The sequence below is a fragment of the Penicillium riverlandense genome, assembly GCF_028828495.1.
Source record: "Penicillium riverlandense strain IBT 135883 chromosome Unknown utg000007l_segment0_segment0, whole genome shotgun sequence".
NCBI lineage: Eukaryota > Fungi > Ascomycota > Eurotiomycetes > Eurotiales > Aspergillaceae > Penicillium > Penicillium riverlandense.
This window is the reverse complement of record NW_026643198.1, coordinates 2,094,312-2,107,896: the sequence shown is the minus strand read 5'-3', so window position 1 is coordinate 2,107,896 and position 13,585 is coordinate 2,094,312. Positions and strand designations below refer to the sequence as shown.

At 50.7% G+C, this 13,585-nt stretch overlaps 5 protein-coding genes across 5 annotated transcripts; 4 read left to right on the top strand and 1 right to left on the bottom strand.

Annotated features, from left to right (window-relative positions):
• Positions 1 to 46: 46 nt before the first annotated feature.
• N7474_008435 (putative cation chloride cotransporter) lies at positions 47 to 3,865 on the top strand (the record flags this gene model as incomplete). The annotated part of the gene is made up of 3 exons (XM_057199845.1): positions 47 to 440; positions 491 to 1,248; positions 1,304 to 3,865. Coding segments are annotated over 3 exons (3,714 nt in total), but the record flags the coding sequence as incomplete, so codon positions are not given.
• Positions 3,866 to 4,433: 568 nt separating this feature from the next.
• N7474_008434 (uncharacterized protein) lies at positions 4,434 to 5,606 on the top strand (the record flags this gene model as incomplete). The annotated part of the gene is made up of 1 exon (XM_057199844.1): positions 4,434 to 5,606. One exon carries the CDS (start codon positions 4,434 to 4,436, stop codon positions 5,604 to 5,606), a length of 1,173 nt encoding a protein of 390 aa, XP_057050545.1.
• Positions 5,607 to 5,749: 143 nt separating this feature from the next.
• N7474_008433 (fungal specific transcription factor domain-containing protein) lies at positions 5,750 to 7,997 on the bottom strand (the record flags this gene model as incomplete). The annotated part of the gene is made up of 9 exons (XM_057199843.1): positions 5,750 to 6,180; positions 6,228 to 6,423; positions 6,481 to 6,564; positions 6,615 to 6,832; positions 6,881 to 6,914; positions 6,968 to 7,557; positions 7,611 to 7,705; positions 7,758 to 7,766; positions 7,819 to 7,997. The coding sequence occupies 9 exons, from the start codon at positions 7,995 to 7,997 to the stop codon at positions 5,750 to 5,752; spliced, it is 1,836 nt and encodes a 611-aa protein (XP_057050544.1).
• A 742-nt stretch (positions 7,998 to 8,739) lies between these two features.
• N7474_008432 (uncharacterized protein) lies at positions 8,740 to 11,213 on the top strand (the record flags this gene model as incomplete). Its single annotated transcript, XM_057199842.1, has 13 exons — positions 8,740 to 8,866; positions 8,922 to 8,967; positions 9,114 to 9,201; positions 9,255 to 9,400; positions 9,449 to 9,632; positions 9,688 to 9,757; positions 9,805 to 10,089; positions 10,137 to 10,187; positions 10,241 to 10,548; positions 10,600 to 10,700; positions 10,748 to 10,920; positions 10,968 to 11,130; positions 11,186 to 11,213. 13 exons carry the CDS (start codon positions 8,740 to 8,742, stop codon positions 11,211 to 11,213), a joined length of 1,770 nt encoding a protein of 589 aa, XP_057050543.1.
• Positions 11,214 to 11,734: 521 nt separating this feature from the next.
• On the top strand, positions 11,735 to 13,336 carry erg12 (mevalonate kinase; the record flags this gene model as incomplete). Its single annotated transcript, XM_057199841.1, has 1 exon — positions 11,735 to 13,336. One exon carries the CDS (start codon positions 11,735 to 11,737, stop codon positions 13,334 to 13,336), a length of 1,602 nt encoding a protein of 533 aa, XP_057050542.1.
• Positions 13,337 to 13,585: the final 249 nt, after the last annotated feature.

The window sequence follows — 13,585 nt, the reverse complement described above, 5'->3', positions numbered from 1 at the left end:
CCTGTGCCATGTGAGATAACCAGGGCACGACATCTACTTGCTCAGAACGGCTACCGACAGGCCTTCCTCCGACGCGATGTCCCGCCGCCGCCCAAATTTCTCGACCAGGACCGCCGAGGAGGACGTCGCACGCCTCGATCCGGGTGAGTCGGTACCTACCAACCTCTTTCGCGGTATCGCTCAGTGGTGGGATAAACGGGACCGCAATACGGAAGCAGAGGAAGGCAGCGGAGAGAGAATCTTTCCTGCCGGGCCTTTACACGAATCCAGTACCCACAAGGACCACAAACATGGGCATCGGTTCCGCTCAACCGATGAGCCCAAGAAGCTCGGGACTCTTTCCGGCGTATTTGTTCCGACGACATTGAATGTGCTGAGCATTCTGATGTTCCTTCGTTTTGGGTTCATTCTAGGACAGGCAGGTGTATTGGGCATTCTCGGTATGCAAAATTGGCTAGGGTTTTGGGAAAGTATGGCTAATTTGTCAAAGTGTTGCTCATTATCTCATACACGATCAATCTCGTGACGACAATGTCTCTTTCCGCAATTGCAACGAACGGGACAGTGAGAGGCGGAGGTGCATACTATCTGATCTCTCGGTCTCTCGGCCCCGAGTTTGGCGGGTCCATTGGGTTGGTCTTTTATTTAGGCTCCGTCTTCAATACCGGCATGAACGCTGTTGGTCTCGTCGATTGCTTTACCCAGAATTTTGGGATCCATTCAGGGAACTGGGCGAACTTCCTCCAGGAAGGCTTTTGGTGGCAGTACTTGTGGGGCACGATTATCCTTGTTTTCTGCACCGGTATCTGCATGGCCGGAAGTTCAATTTTCGCACGGGCGAGCAATGGGCTGTTGGTCATCCTACTCGTGGCCACGTTTAGCATCCCCTTGTCGGCCATCTTCATGAAGCCCTCGTCTTGGCCGGAACACGGAGTCGAGTTCACGGGCCTCCGCGTGAGGACACTGCTTGAGAATCTGAAACCTCACCTGACAAAAGGCGCTGCGGGTAGTCAGACCGAAGGGAGAGAGAACTTTCAAGATCTGTTTGGGATTCTCTTCCCTGCAACGGGCGGAATCTTTGCTGGTGCAAGCATGTCTGGTGATCTGAAGAACCCGAGCAAGTCTATCCCCAAAGGTACCCTTTCGGGCCTGGCTTTGACTTTTATGACCTACACGCTTGTTATTTTGGCCATGGCAGCTTCAATCACCAGGGATTCTTTTTATAATAACGTGAATGTGATTCAGGTCGTATGTGAAACATTCTTTGGGAAGTACTATCCGGGCCCAACTAAATTGCTCACAGGTCAATGCCTCCGATGCAGTCATACTTCTCGGCGAATTTGCGACCTCATTCTTTTCCTCGCTGATGGGGGTTATCGGATCTGCCAAGCTACTCCAGGCCGTTGCCCGAGATAGTTTACTCCCAGGACTTGGGATTTTCGGACAAGGAACCCGGAAGACTGACGATCCAATTTACGCGATAATTGTGACTTTCGTGTTTGCTCAACTTACGATGCTGTTTGATATCAATCGTATCGCGTCTTTTGTCACCATGACCTACTTGATGACTTTCCTGGTCACGAATCTGGCCTGCTTTCTCTTGAAGATCGGCTCTGCACCGAACTTTCGGCCGTCGTTTCACTACTTCAACTGGCAGACGGCTGCAGCTGGAACTCTAGTCTCCGGGGTCAGCATGTTCTTTGTGGACGGTCTGTATGCCACAGGCTGTGTTGGCATTCTGGTGGTGCTTTTCTTGTTGATCCACTACAGTTCGCCACCCAAACCGTGGGGTGATGTTAGCCAGAGCCTGATCTACCACCAGGTCCGCAAGTACCTGCTCCGGCTGCGGCAAGAGCATGTCAAATTCTGGCGGCCACAGATTCTGCTATTTGTGGCTGATCTCGACAGACAGTACAAAATGGTCTCCTTTTGTAACTCGCTGAAGAAAGGTGCTCTTTTTGTTCTTGGACATGTCATCGTAAACGAAGACTTCTCGTCGGCGGTCCCGGAAGCACGCCGGCAGCAGACAGCATGGACCAAGCTCGTTGAATACTCCAAGATCAAGGCCTTTGTCAATATATCTGTATCGCCTGCGGTGGAATGGGGAATGCGGAATATTGTTCTGAATTCTGGACTGGGAGGAATGCGACCTAACATTGTCGTGATTGACCAATATCGAAAAAATCAGTCCTTGGTCGAAACAGTGTCAATGACCGGCTTGCGGAGAGAATCAACCAAGTCTAGACGTTTGTCAGCTGCGTCAGGCACCCGCAATGACGCGCCCGAAGAGGCAGCCTCGGCAAATACAATGAGCTCCAAAACTTATGTCACGATTCTCGAAGACCTTTTGTTTAAGTTGCGAATTAATGTCGCCGTGGCTAAGGGATTCGAGGACCTTGAGCTACCCGATCCTCATGACCGTCACACAAAGAAATATATCGACCTGTGGCCAATTCAGATGTCTGCTGAGCTTGGGGCTGATACCGAAAGCAAGCAGAACGTCCTGACGACCAATTTCGACACTTATACCCTTATCCTTCAACTGGGTTGCATTCTCAACACCGTCCCATCTTGGAAGAGAACCTACAAACTAAGAGTGGCTGTGTTTGTCGAGTATGAGACCGACGTGGAAGATGAAAGAGGAAGAGTCGAAGCACTTCTGGAGAAGTTGCGGATAGAAGCCGAAGTTTTGGTCTTCTGGCTTGCCTGCGGCGATCTGAAGGCTTACCGAATCATCGTCAATGGCGATACCTCCCCGGAGGTAGCTGACGCTGAAGATAATGTTCATTCAGTTCTGCGAGGAGAAGAATGGTGGCTAGGTGTGGTACGAGCTCGCAACCTTTTCCAGAACTTTCAGGATTCGGATGCAGTGGGTGACCCTGCCCAGCAACTGCAGAAAGTTGCCACCTGGCAAAGCCCCTCAAGCCCGGAAAGTGGAGGCAAGCCTTTACAGCAACGTGTGACCGGCCTGAGGAGGTTGATCCAGAGCACCTCGCGAAAGCGATCTGTGTCCAGCTTTCGGGCTCTTGGGGGTGTCCCACTGGGCATGCAAACACATCGATTACTGGATGCGTTTGTCGACTACGATAGTCCGGAGACCTCAGCTGAAAATAGCGAGGACAGCGATCTGGAACCATATATCAGCGAACCGGAAATTGATGATGGTGACGAGGAAGACATGGCCAGTGGTCGAAACGAGAGCAGCTCGAAATCGGGCCTGCTCCGACCACTTGATCGGTCCAGTAATGATGATGACAGTCCCAGTGCAGGATCTTCCAGCACTGCAAGAGCACAAGAAGGGACTACACGCGCTCAATCGATCCCCTCCATCGTTGCACCAGGAGATGACGAAATATCGCCCAAGAGCAAGTCCCCTGCCCCTCGTCCCACCATAAGCCGCTCTGCATCCAGCAATCGATTCAGCTCGTCGCCAATCCCCGAAGCCAAAGTCAACACAGAGGAGGAAGGGGCAGGGCCATCCATCATGTTCGCCCCCAACGCTTCGCCGCCTCGTTTTGCCCAGAAGCTGGATTCTATCTATGCACGGCGACCCTCCGCTCCGTCCCCCACTTCCACAAGCAACAACGACCAGCCCGCAACGGGATACCCCGGACCTGCCTCCATTCCTCTGTGTTTCAACGATCTTCCAAGCCGCGCACAGCATTTGATTTTGAACGAATTGATGGTTCAGCAGAGCGGCGAGACCGCTGTCATTTTCACAACACTGCCATCGCCGGTGGAGGGTACTTCCCTCCGAGAGGAGGACAGTATGTCCTACGTGGATGATTTGGAGGTGCTGTGGCAAGGGCTGCCTCCGTGCCTGCTGGTCCACAGCAATAGCATGACCGTGACGATGAACCTGTGACGAGTGATGACCCTGCATATAGTTTGTGTCTTGTTTATATGCTGCAAATTCTCTTGGACTTTGATGCATATAGAGCCTATGGCTTTTTGTTCAAATTTTTTTAACTATCTAGTCAGACAGTCACTCTTATAGTTTAGATGCATAGCAACCATTGTTTGGTGTAGCGCATAGGCCTTTCGAAGAACGTATGGCTAATGGAAAGAAAGCTTACCCCAAGAATACACCAAACTGACGTAAACTTCGAATCATCTGAACAGGGACTAGGAGTATTTTCGTCCCAAATCCAAACATGGCCACGGTAGCCTTTTATTAGCTAGAATGCATTACATATAACAATAGTAGGCGAAGCTTTATAGAGCCAGAAGACAAGTAGCGTAGTGGCTGCGCTATTTCAAAATAACCATTTACTTTCCCCTCTTAGAAATTGTCCACATTTACACACCTTGTACCCAGTCGCCTGAAGTATAGTTGCCTATCCAGGAATAGCGGGGTCGTCCCGCACAGCCCCCATCTGACTCTAGTTGTTCAGCTTCGTTTCGCAAGATTTTAACATACCTTCATCAATAACATGCCTCTTACTGCCCTTCCGAATGAAATAATACTCTTAATTGCAGCCCATCTGGATTCAGAAAGTGATATTCTGCACTTTCTGATAACCAACCGCACTCTGTACAACCTTCTCATCCTTGAGCTGTTCAAAAGAAACGTGGAGCATACCGGAGGGAGCGCTTTGATCAAAAACGTTGAAAATCGCCACGAATGGGCTGTGAGAGCCCTATTATCCCTGAAAGCGAACCCGGATATTGTTGCGTTCGACCTTGAATGGAACACGCCCTTAACGATTGCCGTCACCTATGGCTATACAGCTATAGTCCAGATTCTTCTTGAGAATGGAGCAAACCCCGGTTTCGTGAACGACCGAGGCACAAAGCCCCTGACTAGGGCTATAAAATACAACCAGGGTACCTCTATCATGAAGTTGCTGATTGACTACGGTGCCTACGACGACCCCCCTGTCCGCCCTGAACCCTGGACTCATAACCTTCGCCATCATCAAGATAACCCGCTAGTCGCTGCCGTGATATCAGGAGACATCCATAAACTAGAGGTACTTCGTGCCCATGCGAATTTGAACCTCTCAGACGACCACCTGGGCCCGAGCCTATTGCGCTGTGCTGTCCAGTTTGGGAGTTCTTTGGAAATGATGAAGATGCTTCTTGACTCTGGCCTTGACCTCAGTGGGAACGATGGGTTGGAATCGTTGAAACACGCTGCGAGAATGTCATCACTGCCAATGGTTCAGCAGCTGCTGGATCTTGGTGCCCCCGTGAACGCGGCAGACGACCACGAAAGCATCAGTCCCTTACATGTTGCTGCGGATCCTAATTACCATACTGATGTGGCCATAATAAAGTTACTCATTGACCACGGAGCTCAAGTCAATGCCATCAGTTTTACCGGCCAGACCCCTCTACTTTGCACAGCTCGTCGATGTGATGTTGCTGTCGCAACGGTGCTTCTTGATAATGGCGCGGATGTGAATTTCCAAAATGATTATAATAAAACTGCACTACATATTGCCGCTGAGTTGAATGGTGCAGACCTGATCAAGCTGCTTCTTTCTTGTGGAGCTACGGTGCCTTCTAAAGCCAATGGCTTGCCTCCTATTCGCTTGGCGGCGGACAATCCAATAGCTCAGATGTTGCTCGCGCACGATTCTAATGCACATTTTCGAGAATAAGCAGGAGTTGTGGGCTTGTGTCATTTTGTTCTCTTGTTCTTGGAACATCAATAGATTGGCTGTAATATGTGCAAGTTAGGTCATTTGCTGCTCGTATTAATGAATATTAGCCTAAATTTAGCCATCTAAGTCAAATATAACTTCTATCCAACAGCCATTACATCATCTGATCTGTCAAAAGAGTCCTCTTCATCTGTTTGTATTACCTGCGGTCTTGATAGACTGACCAAGGCACTTTGAACCATTGCAATTCCCTTTTCCGGACAGCCAGAGCGCATGTGACGAAACACCTCGAGACTTTTCCAGCACAATTCCAGCAGACTAGCCTTTTCGTCTGCGGGGCTATCAAAGGCGCAGATGAGTACTACCAGTGTTGCAGAGACAACACGATGGTAGAAACATGACCAATGGTCGATGCCAGGATCTTGGACGAGAGCCTTGTGTGCTAAAAGTATTGTCTCTCGCGAAGCACCAATGCAAACGCTCCTGGCCATACTGGAGGAGTAAAAGGGCGTCGAGATGTGCACATTGGCAAAGAACGGGCGGTGCGCGACGAGCATCAAATGGTTGAAGTCTAGAAATCTATTAGATACCTTTCATATACTCGGAATGATTACTCACGGAGCTCCACTTCGTAGTACTGGCGCTGTATCCACGGAGTGTTTTCCAATACATGGAGCCGCGACGTGGGAACGCTATCTCTAGGGGAGAGATGTATGGGCAGCTCTCCTCTCCATGTCATAAGTTCTGCTTGGTGATTCATAAGCCGGCCCACATAAGACTGCATCGAAAGTCCTTTCTCGCTGATGTCCGATAGCTGAATAGCAGATTTAGTGAGTTTCTTTTCAATGTCATCACGATCAAAGCAACATACCAGATCAATGATCTTGCGAGTTATTCTGCTGAGCTTGGCCATGAAAACAATAAACGTGACCTTGCTCGCATTTGCGGCCAGGTCCTGTCGAGCTAATTAGTTAAGCGCTCAATGGTGAGTTTAATAACCCTTACCAAGGGCTCGTGTGGATAAGCAGCTTTGGCATCAGTCTCCCGGATGCACAGTGGTTTTCCGTATTCGAGGCAGAGCTCCGACTCTAAGCTATACAGAGTCCACCATGTCCTGAGTGCAGCCTGAGTCTCGATTGCAGCGGCGCTGGCAGAATCAAGGTCTCGGTTGATCCCGGTTGAATATGCAACTCTGATGGCAATGCCCAGGTAGTCATACGCGACTAGACGGTGTTAGAATTGAAAATTTGATAATTTCAGGAAACACTGACGGTTGGGATGAGCTACGTGATGTGCATAAGTCGCCTTGATAATTGTTAGAAGGATAAAAACGCCGGCCTTAGGGGTAGAAATGTTACCATCAACATAGTAGCTTGAACAATCTCCAGGCAATTTCCACCAAGTGCACCACCAAGAAGCTTCTGGGCCTCGGCAAAATAATTGGCTGCCCACTGGGAATCATTTGCTGCGGCTTTGGAGTATAGAGCACCCAAGGCTAAGACTGAGTAGATCATGCATTGACTCTGACGGGTGTGAGTGTTCGTGGAGTCTGAAGGGGGTGCGTTCCAAAAGAGTCCATAGGCAGATCTGAATGTGTCTTCGTTCAGGACTGGGATTGTATCATGGACGGTGAGAAAGAAACAATCCACATGCGCGTTGGCAAGGTGCTCCCGTATTTTCCAAGTGCCTTCGCTTTGGAGATCGGCGGATGCATAGATATCCAGTCTCGAGACCCTTTCGGAGTGAGAAATCAGAGGCGCAGTCAATTCCCATCGTGGTCTTTTCGTTGGCCGTGTACTATGGCCATCAGCTGATTCCGACCAGGACAGCTTGTTCTCCATTGATTTGAGAAGCGCGATGGTGGAGGTAGGCCCGTATGATGATACATTGTGTTCGTCAAAAATGGTCACCCCAGAGATATTTTGGTCCGTGGTGTGGCCAGCGCCCCCTGCGACGTGAGCTTTGGTATATACTAAATCAAAGGAGACCGAAAGCAAATACCTGGTGAATCGACTGCACTGCTCGGCTGATATGTCCTCTCGCCAAATACCGCACGCTCTAGTTCGATCACCCTTGCATTGATAATATCAAGCCCTCTAGGCTTCACGTTAGCTCGAAGGGAAAATGGGGGTTTCTGGTACCACTTACCCAATGACCCTACTAGCTGTCGTAGACGGGTCATAAGCGCACTGATTGTGGCTGTTCTCACATGATTGACAAGGCAGGAGGCCATTGCACTACCTCGATTAGTTTCCATTTGCCCTGCGTGTCCGATCTGGCGAGCAGTTCTACCTTCAGCTTCCGTGCACGGCAAGGATTGCACGCTTCTGTTGTTTTCTTGCGGAGTCCGGTCGTGAGACCAGTCTTCTGGTGCTGCACGGTCGACATACTGCGGGGAATTGTTGTGGTAATTGGTCTAACGTGTATGTTTCGCGGAGATCCCGACCCTTGATTCACAAATGAATGTTTATGCTTATGTCATCTAGTTGATTGGCCAGGCATCTCCCCGAGTTGGGAAGTCCCACTCTCTAAGCATACTAATCTGCAGTTGAACAAGCTACGGACTGCTAAATTTTCATTGCAACTGACTTTTCAATGCCCTGGCACTAACTATTGTCAAGATTTATGGAGCTCCGATCCCTACCCGAGGTCCATACACGTTGCTCAATAATTTGCACAAGCCGGGCCGGTACGAGACGTAATGCCTGATTTATTGCCATGATTTATTCCTAGGCCGGTGTGGGCACAAAGATGAACTGGACTTGGAGCTCGGGAAATCGTGCAAAGCAAAAGAGCAGAGACTACCGCAGAGTGGATTTCGTTAACCCCGTCATCCTTCACCCCCACACTGAATTGATCCAATCGCGGAGACCCCGAGGAACCAAGTTCCACGCGAGGATCACCAAGTTATTCGAAGTGGGGTAAACAGAAATGTAAGCACCTTACTGCTCCAGATCATCCCCACACTCGCGACTCGACGAAGTTAAGAACGGCTAGGTTGGCTTCGGAAAAACTAGGAAATAAAGCAGGAGAGGAAACTATAAAGTCCGGCAACCCGCAACTTTATTACCCACCTACCTAAAAAAAAAAAAAAACCTCTGCAGGAACCTAGCGCTGCAGTCAATCCAACATGACCGCAAAGAAATACTCACGCAAGAGGCCCGTAGAGTGGGAGGAGGATTCCCCCGGTGATCGTGAAAAGCTTGTCAAGCATGGCAAGTTGACAACGGCAGCCGAGGGGTTTTTCGAAGCACTGAGTGCGTCACACGGCCCCAATAATTTCTGAACAAGCTGGCTAACTTTTTTCTGAAGCGGAGGCTGGTGTTACTCATTGCTTTGTTAATCTGTTCGTCTACTGGTAATCCGCGTTTGACTTTTCTCTGACAAGAGGAATAGGGGCAGCGACCATCCCGCCATCCTGGAAGCTGTAATAAGAGCGAAGCAAGGTGCGACCCAGCTGCGTTCTTTCAGATCAGAAAAAGCTCACTTTATGACAGAAAACAGTACCAAGGTTCCCGAGATCATTACTTGTCCTTCTGAGCTGGTGGCCTTGTCCGCAGCACTGGGGTATGCCCAGGTCACTGGTATTCCGGTATGACAATTGCCGGTCTATCCATATGCTTCCACTAAATGAAACAAACATAGCAATGTGTTCTCGTACACGTCGATTGCGGAACTCTGGCTATGGGGCAATCCATCCACAATGCCTCAGTGAGCAGAGTGCCTGTTTTGTGTTTTGCAGGTCTCAGCCCCTTCACTCAAAATGGGGAACTGCTAGGCTCAAGGACCGAGTGAGTAAACTCCCAGAGTCTTTGGAAATAGAGCTGATTATTTCTTAGATTCATACATTGGGTGCAAGACGTGCCTGATCAAGCAGCGATTGTCCGCCAATATTGCCGATTCACCGGCGAACTCAAAACCGGACGAAATGTCAAGGAGATGGTATACCGAGCCCTGCAGCTTGCTATGTCAGACCCTAAAGGCCCGGCCTATTTGACTGCTGCGAGGGAGGTTCTTGAAGAAGTGAGCCTGCCTCAGCCTGAGTTGGCGAAAACTCCACTGACTAGACGGACTATAGCGTGTGGAGAGGGAATATCTCGGAGAGCAAGCCCTATGTCCGATTGCGCCTAGTGCACTACCAGAGTCTGGTAAGCAGCCTTTTCTTGCCTAGCTGAATACTGCTAATGCCAACCAGAGGTGGAATTGATTGCGGCTGCACTAATAGGCGCCAAAAGACCGCTGGTCATTACCGGATATCTGGGTCGCAATCGCCAAGCCCCCTCCCTACTGGCAGAGCTTTGCGATAAGCTGCCAATTAGTGTGGTGGAAATGGTAGGCTCTGATATGTGCTTGCGGAGTGACCATGAAGGGTATTTGGGTGTCACTGTTACTACACACCCAGAGGTCTGCGAAGCTGATGTGATTCTAATTCTGGACTGTGATGTGCCATGGGTCCCTACCGCTGGAAAGCCACAGAAAGGTATTTGTTCCTATTTTCTTCATTTTAGAACTATGTTGACGGTCCAGGAACGAAAATCTTCCATCTGGATGTTGATCCGCTCAAACAGCAAATGCCGCGTACTTACCCAGACCCCTTTACATAGGCCATTTTTCTAATCATTGATGTCCAGTATTTTCTATCAGTATGACTCGCAGACTCCGAGTCAGTTGCGTGATTGCGTTGAAGCAACTCAATGCCTTTCTGGACAAGCAAAGCATTGACAGAGGGCGCTACACCGAAGCGTTTGAAGCACGCAGCAATCGCTATCAAAGCAGGCGGGAAACCTTACGGAGTTTGGAGACTGTGTCTGTCGAAGGTGTCATCAGTACCCCGTACTTGACGTCTAGATTGCGAAACATCCTTCCACACGACACCATTTATGTTCTGGAAGCTGTCACCAACGCGGGCGCTGTTATCAACCACCTCAACCTAACTCAGGTAGGTTTACTCAATCTGACGATGGCTTCACAGCACTTACAATCATTCTAGCCAGGTTCTCTCGTCGGCAGTGGGGCCGGTGGCCTGGGATGGGGTGGCGGTGCCTCGCTGGGTGTCAAGTTAGCCAAGCCAGGTTCCTTCATTTGTGCAATGTGAGTGTCTCCAAATCACGAGATATTAAATTCTAATGCCATCACAGCGTCGGAGACGGAACATATCTCTTCAGCCAGATGGAGAGCGTGTATTGGATTGCCCGGCGCTATAACATTCCATTCCTGTGTATCGTCTTGAACAACAGCGGATGGAATGCACCCAAGGTGTCGGCGCTCCTTGTCCACAAGGATGGCTTGTCATCAAAGTCGAACAGGAGTGGTATGTCCAATCAGCCTATGTGTTTTCTAAAACTAACACCTGGTTAGATCTCAATCTCTCGTTTAACCCCTCGCCTGACTACCCTGGAATAGCCGCTGCTGCTGGGGGTGCATGGGGTGCTACTGTCAAGGCATCGGGGGAGTTGGATCCGGCTCTCAAGGAGGCAACAGATGTTGTCCGCAATGGACGATGTGCTGTTGTTGAAGTGGCGTAAGTGAAACACGGCTTTGAGTTGATTAGTAGGCAACAGGGCTAACTTTTCTAGTGTGCCGTCAATGTGGAAGGAGAATTAGACAGGCGTAGGTCGAGTAACAACACGCCATTACAATAGGTGTCCATGTGAATAGCTGATAGCAGAGAATGCAAACGAGTATTCGAGAGTCAACCGTCCACACGTAATCATTTTCAATGCGGCGTTCTCCTTTCTGATCTAGCTGACGTGAGGATCCTGACAAGGATACACATAGAGACGATCCCGGCGAAGCTACTGCACTGCGCCGCACACACTAACCTAAACCAGCTCTAAGGCGAATACCCTGCAGAAACGATAGAATTATCGAATCTTTTAGCCTAGAAAAAAGAAAATTCTAATTTCGTCTGTTTAGTTTACACTAACACGCTGACCAATACCCAATTCGGGCCATCTTATTGGCCCCCGAGCGGGGGAGGCAGCGACCCGCCAAACCCCGTGTCCCCCGTTTCCCTTTCTTTCACTTTTCCTGTTGCCCATTGTTGTATTGTTCATCGCCCGTCGACTTCTTAATCCCTTTCCTTCCTCTTCCCCTTTTCTTCTTCCCGCAACCCCCGCCAGACCATGACCGAACGTCTGCGGCAGACCAACGGAGCCGAACCTTTCAATTCCAATCAGCGTCGCACGCCTACCCACCCCCTCCCCAGCGGCGCGCAGAACGGCCTCCCTGTTCGGTCTCGCGCCTCAATTAACGGCAACGGCCAAGTCGACTCGGACGGTCTCTCCGACAGCGCATCCTCCACCGACTCATCTCAAGTGAACAGCGCGGGGAAAACAAATCGGCCGGCCATGTCGCGTAAGGCATCCTCGCCCATGGCGCCCGCCTTCATGGTGTCTGCTCCAGGCAAAGCCATTGTGTTCGGTGAGCACGCTGTCGTCCACGGCAAGGCAGCCATGGCAGCGGCTATCTCCCTCAGATCGTACCTGCACGTCACAACCCTCTCCAAGTCACACCGCACCGTCACCCTAAATTTCAGAGACATTGGCCTCGACCACACGTGGGACATTGACGCCCTGCCCTGGGACCTTTTCCACCAGCCCTCCAAAAAGAAGTACTACTACGACCTCGTCACCTCCCTCGACCCTGAACTCGTCGCCGCGACCCAGCCGCACCTCGAAGGCGTGGGGAAAGGCATGTCGGAGGAAATCCGCAAGCACCAAGTGGGCGGCGCATTCGCTTTTCTCTACCTATTTCTCTCCCTGGGATCCCCGCAAAGCCCAGGCGCCGTCTACACTCTCCGATCCACAATTCCCACCGGCGCCGGTCTGGGTAGCAGCGCCAGTGTCTGTGTGTGTCTGAGTTCCGCACTCCTTCTTCAGATCCGCACGTTGGCCGGTCCGCACCCGGACCAGCCACCCGAGGAGGCAGAGACACAGATCGAGCGCATCAACCGATGGGCGTTTGTGGGTGAGATGTGCATTCATGGAAATCCCAGTGGGGTGGATAACACGGTCGCCGCGGGCGGCAAGGCCGTGATGTTTCGCCGCAAAGACTATAACAAGCCTCCGGAGGTCACTCCCCTCCTTAACTTCCCCGAACTTCCTCTCTTGCTCGTCGACACACAACAATCCCGCTCCACGAAGGCAGAGGTCGACAAGGTCTTCCGGCTCAGGGAATCACATCCCGTAGTGACGGAGTCTATTCTTAACGCCATTGATCAAGTATCAACGTCGGCGCAAGAACTTGTCGACGACCCTGATTTCGAGAGTTCTCCCGAAAAGAACTTGGCACAACTCGGCACTCTTATCCGCATGAACCACGGGTGCCTGGTCTCGCTTGGTGTTTCCCACCCGCGCCTGGAACGAATCCGCGAGCTGGTCGACTACGCCGACATTGGCTGGACAAAGCTGACCGGCGCCGGCGGCGGCGGTTGCGCAATCACGCTCCTGCGCCCAGACGCGAAGAAGGAAGTCGTGCGCGATTTAGAGAAGAAGCTTTCCTCAGAGGGATTCATCAAATACGAAACCGTTCTCGGTGGAGACGGCGTTGGGGTTCTCTGGCCCGCGGTGCTGCGCAATGGCTCTGACGAGGAAGGCGGCGAGGAGATTGATCAGCAAAAATTCGAGAATGCCGATGGGCCTGAGGGTATCGAGCGCCTTGTTGGTGTTGGGGTGCACGAGCGGAGAGAAGGATGGAAGTTCTGGACGCGAGCGGCGCAGGCTTAGCCGTCTCTTGCCTGGTTTGTTTAATGTCTTATTTTCGGGTCTGTTTTATTATTCCTAAGGCTCACATATTGGGCGAGTTATTGCTGATCATATCACTATCTAATTCATTGTGTATAGCTATACCACAGAGCAGAGTTGCAGTACTTCTAGCATGACAATTCAAAGTTGATAGATCTCACTGAGAGTCAGGCTCAACCTATACACACCACTAATGTAGATTGCACCGTATATACAAACAGCAGAAGATAG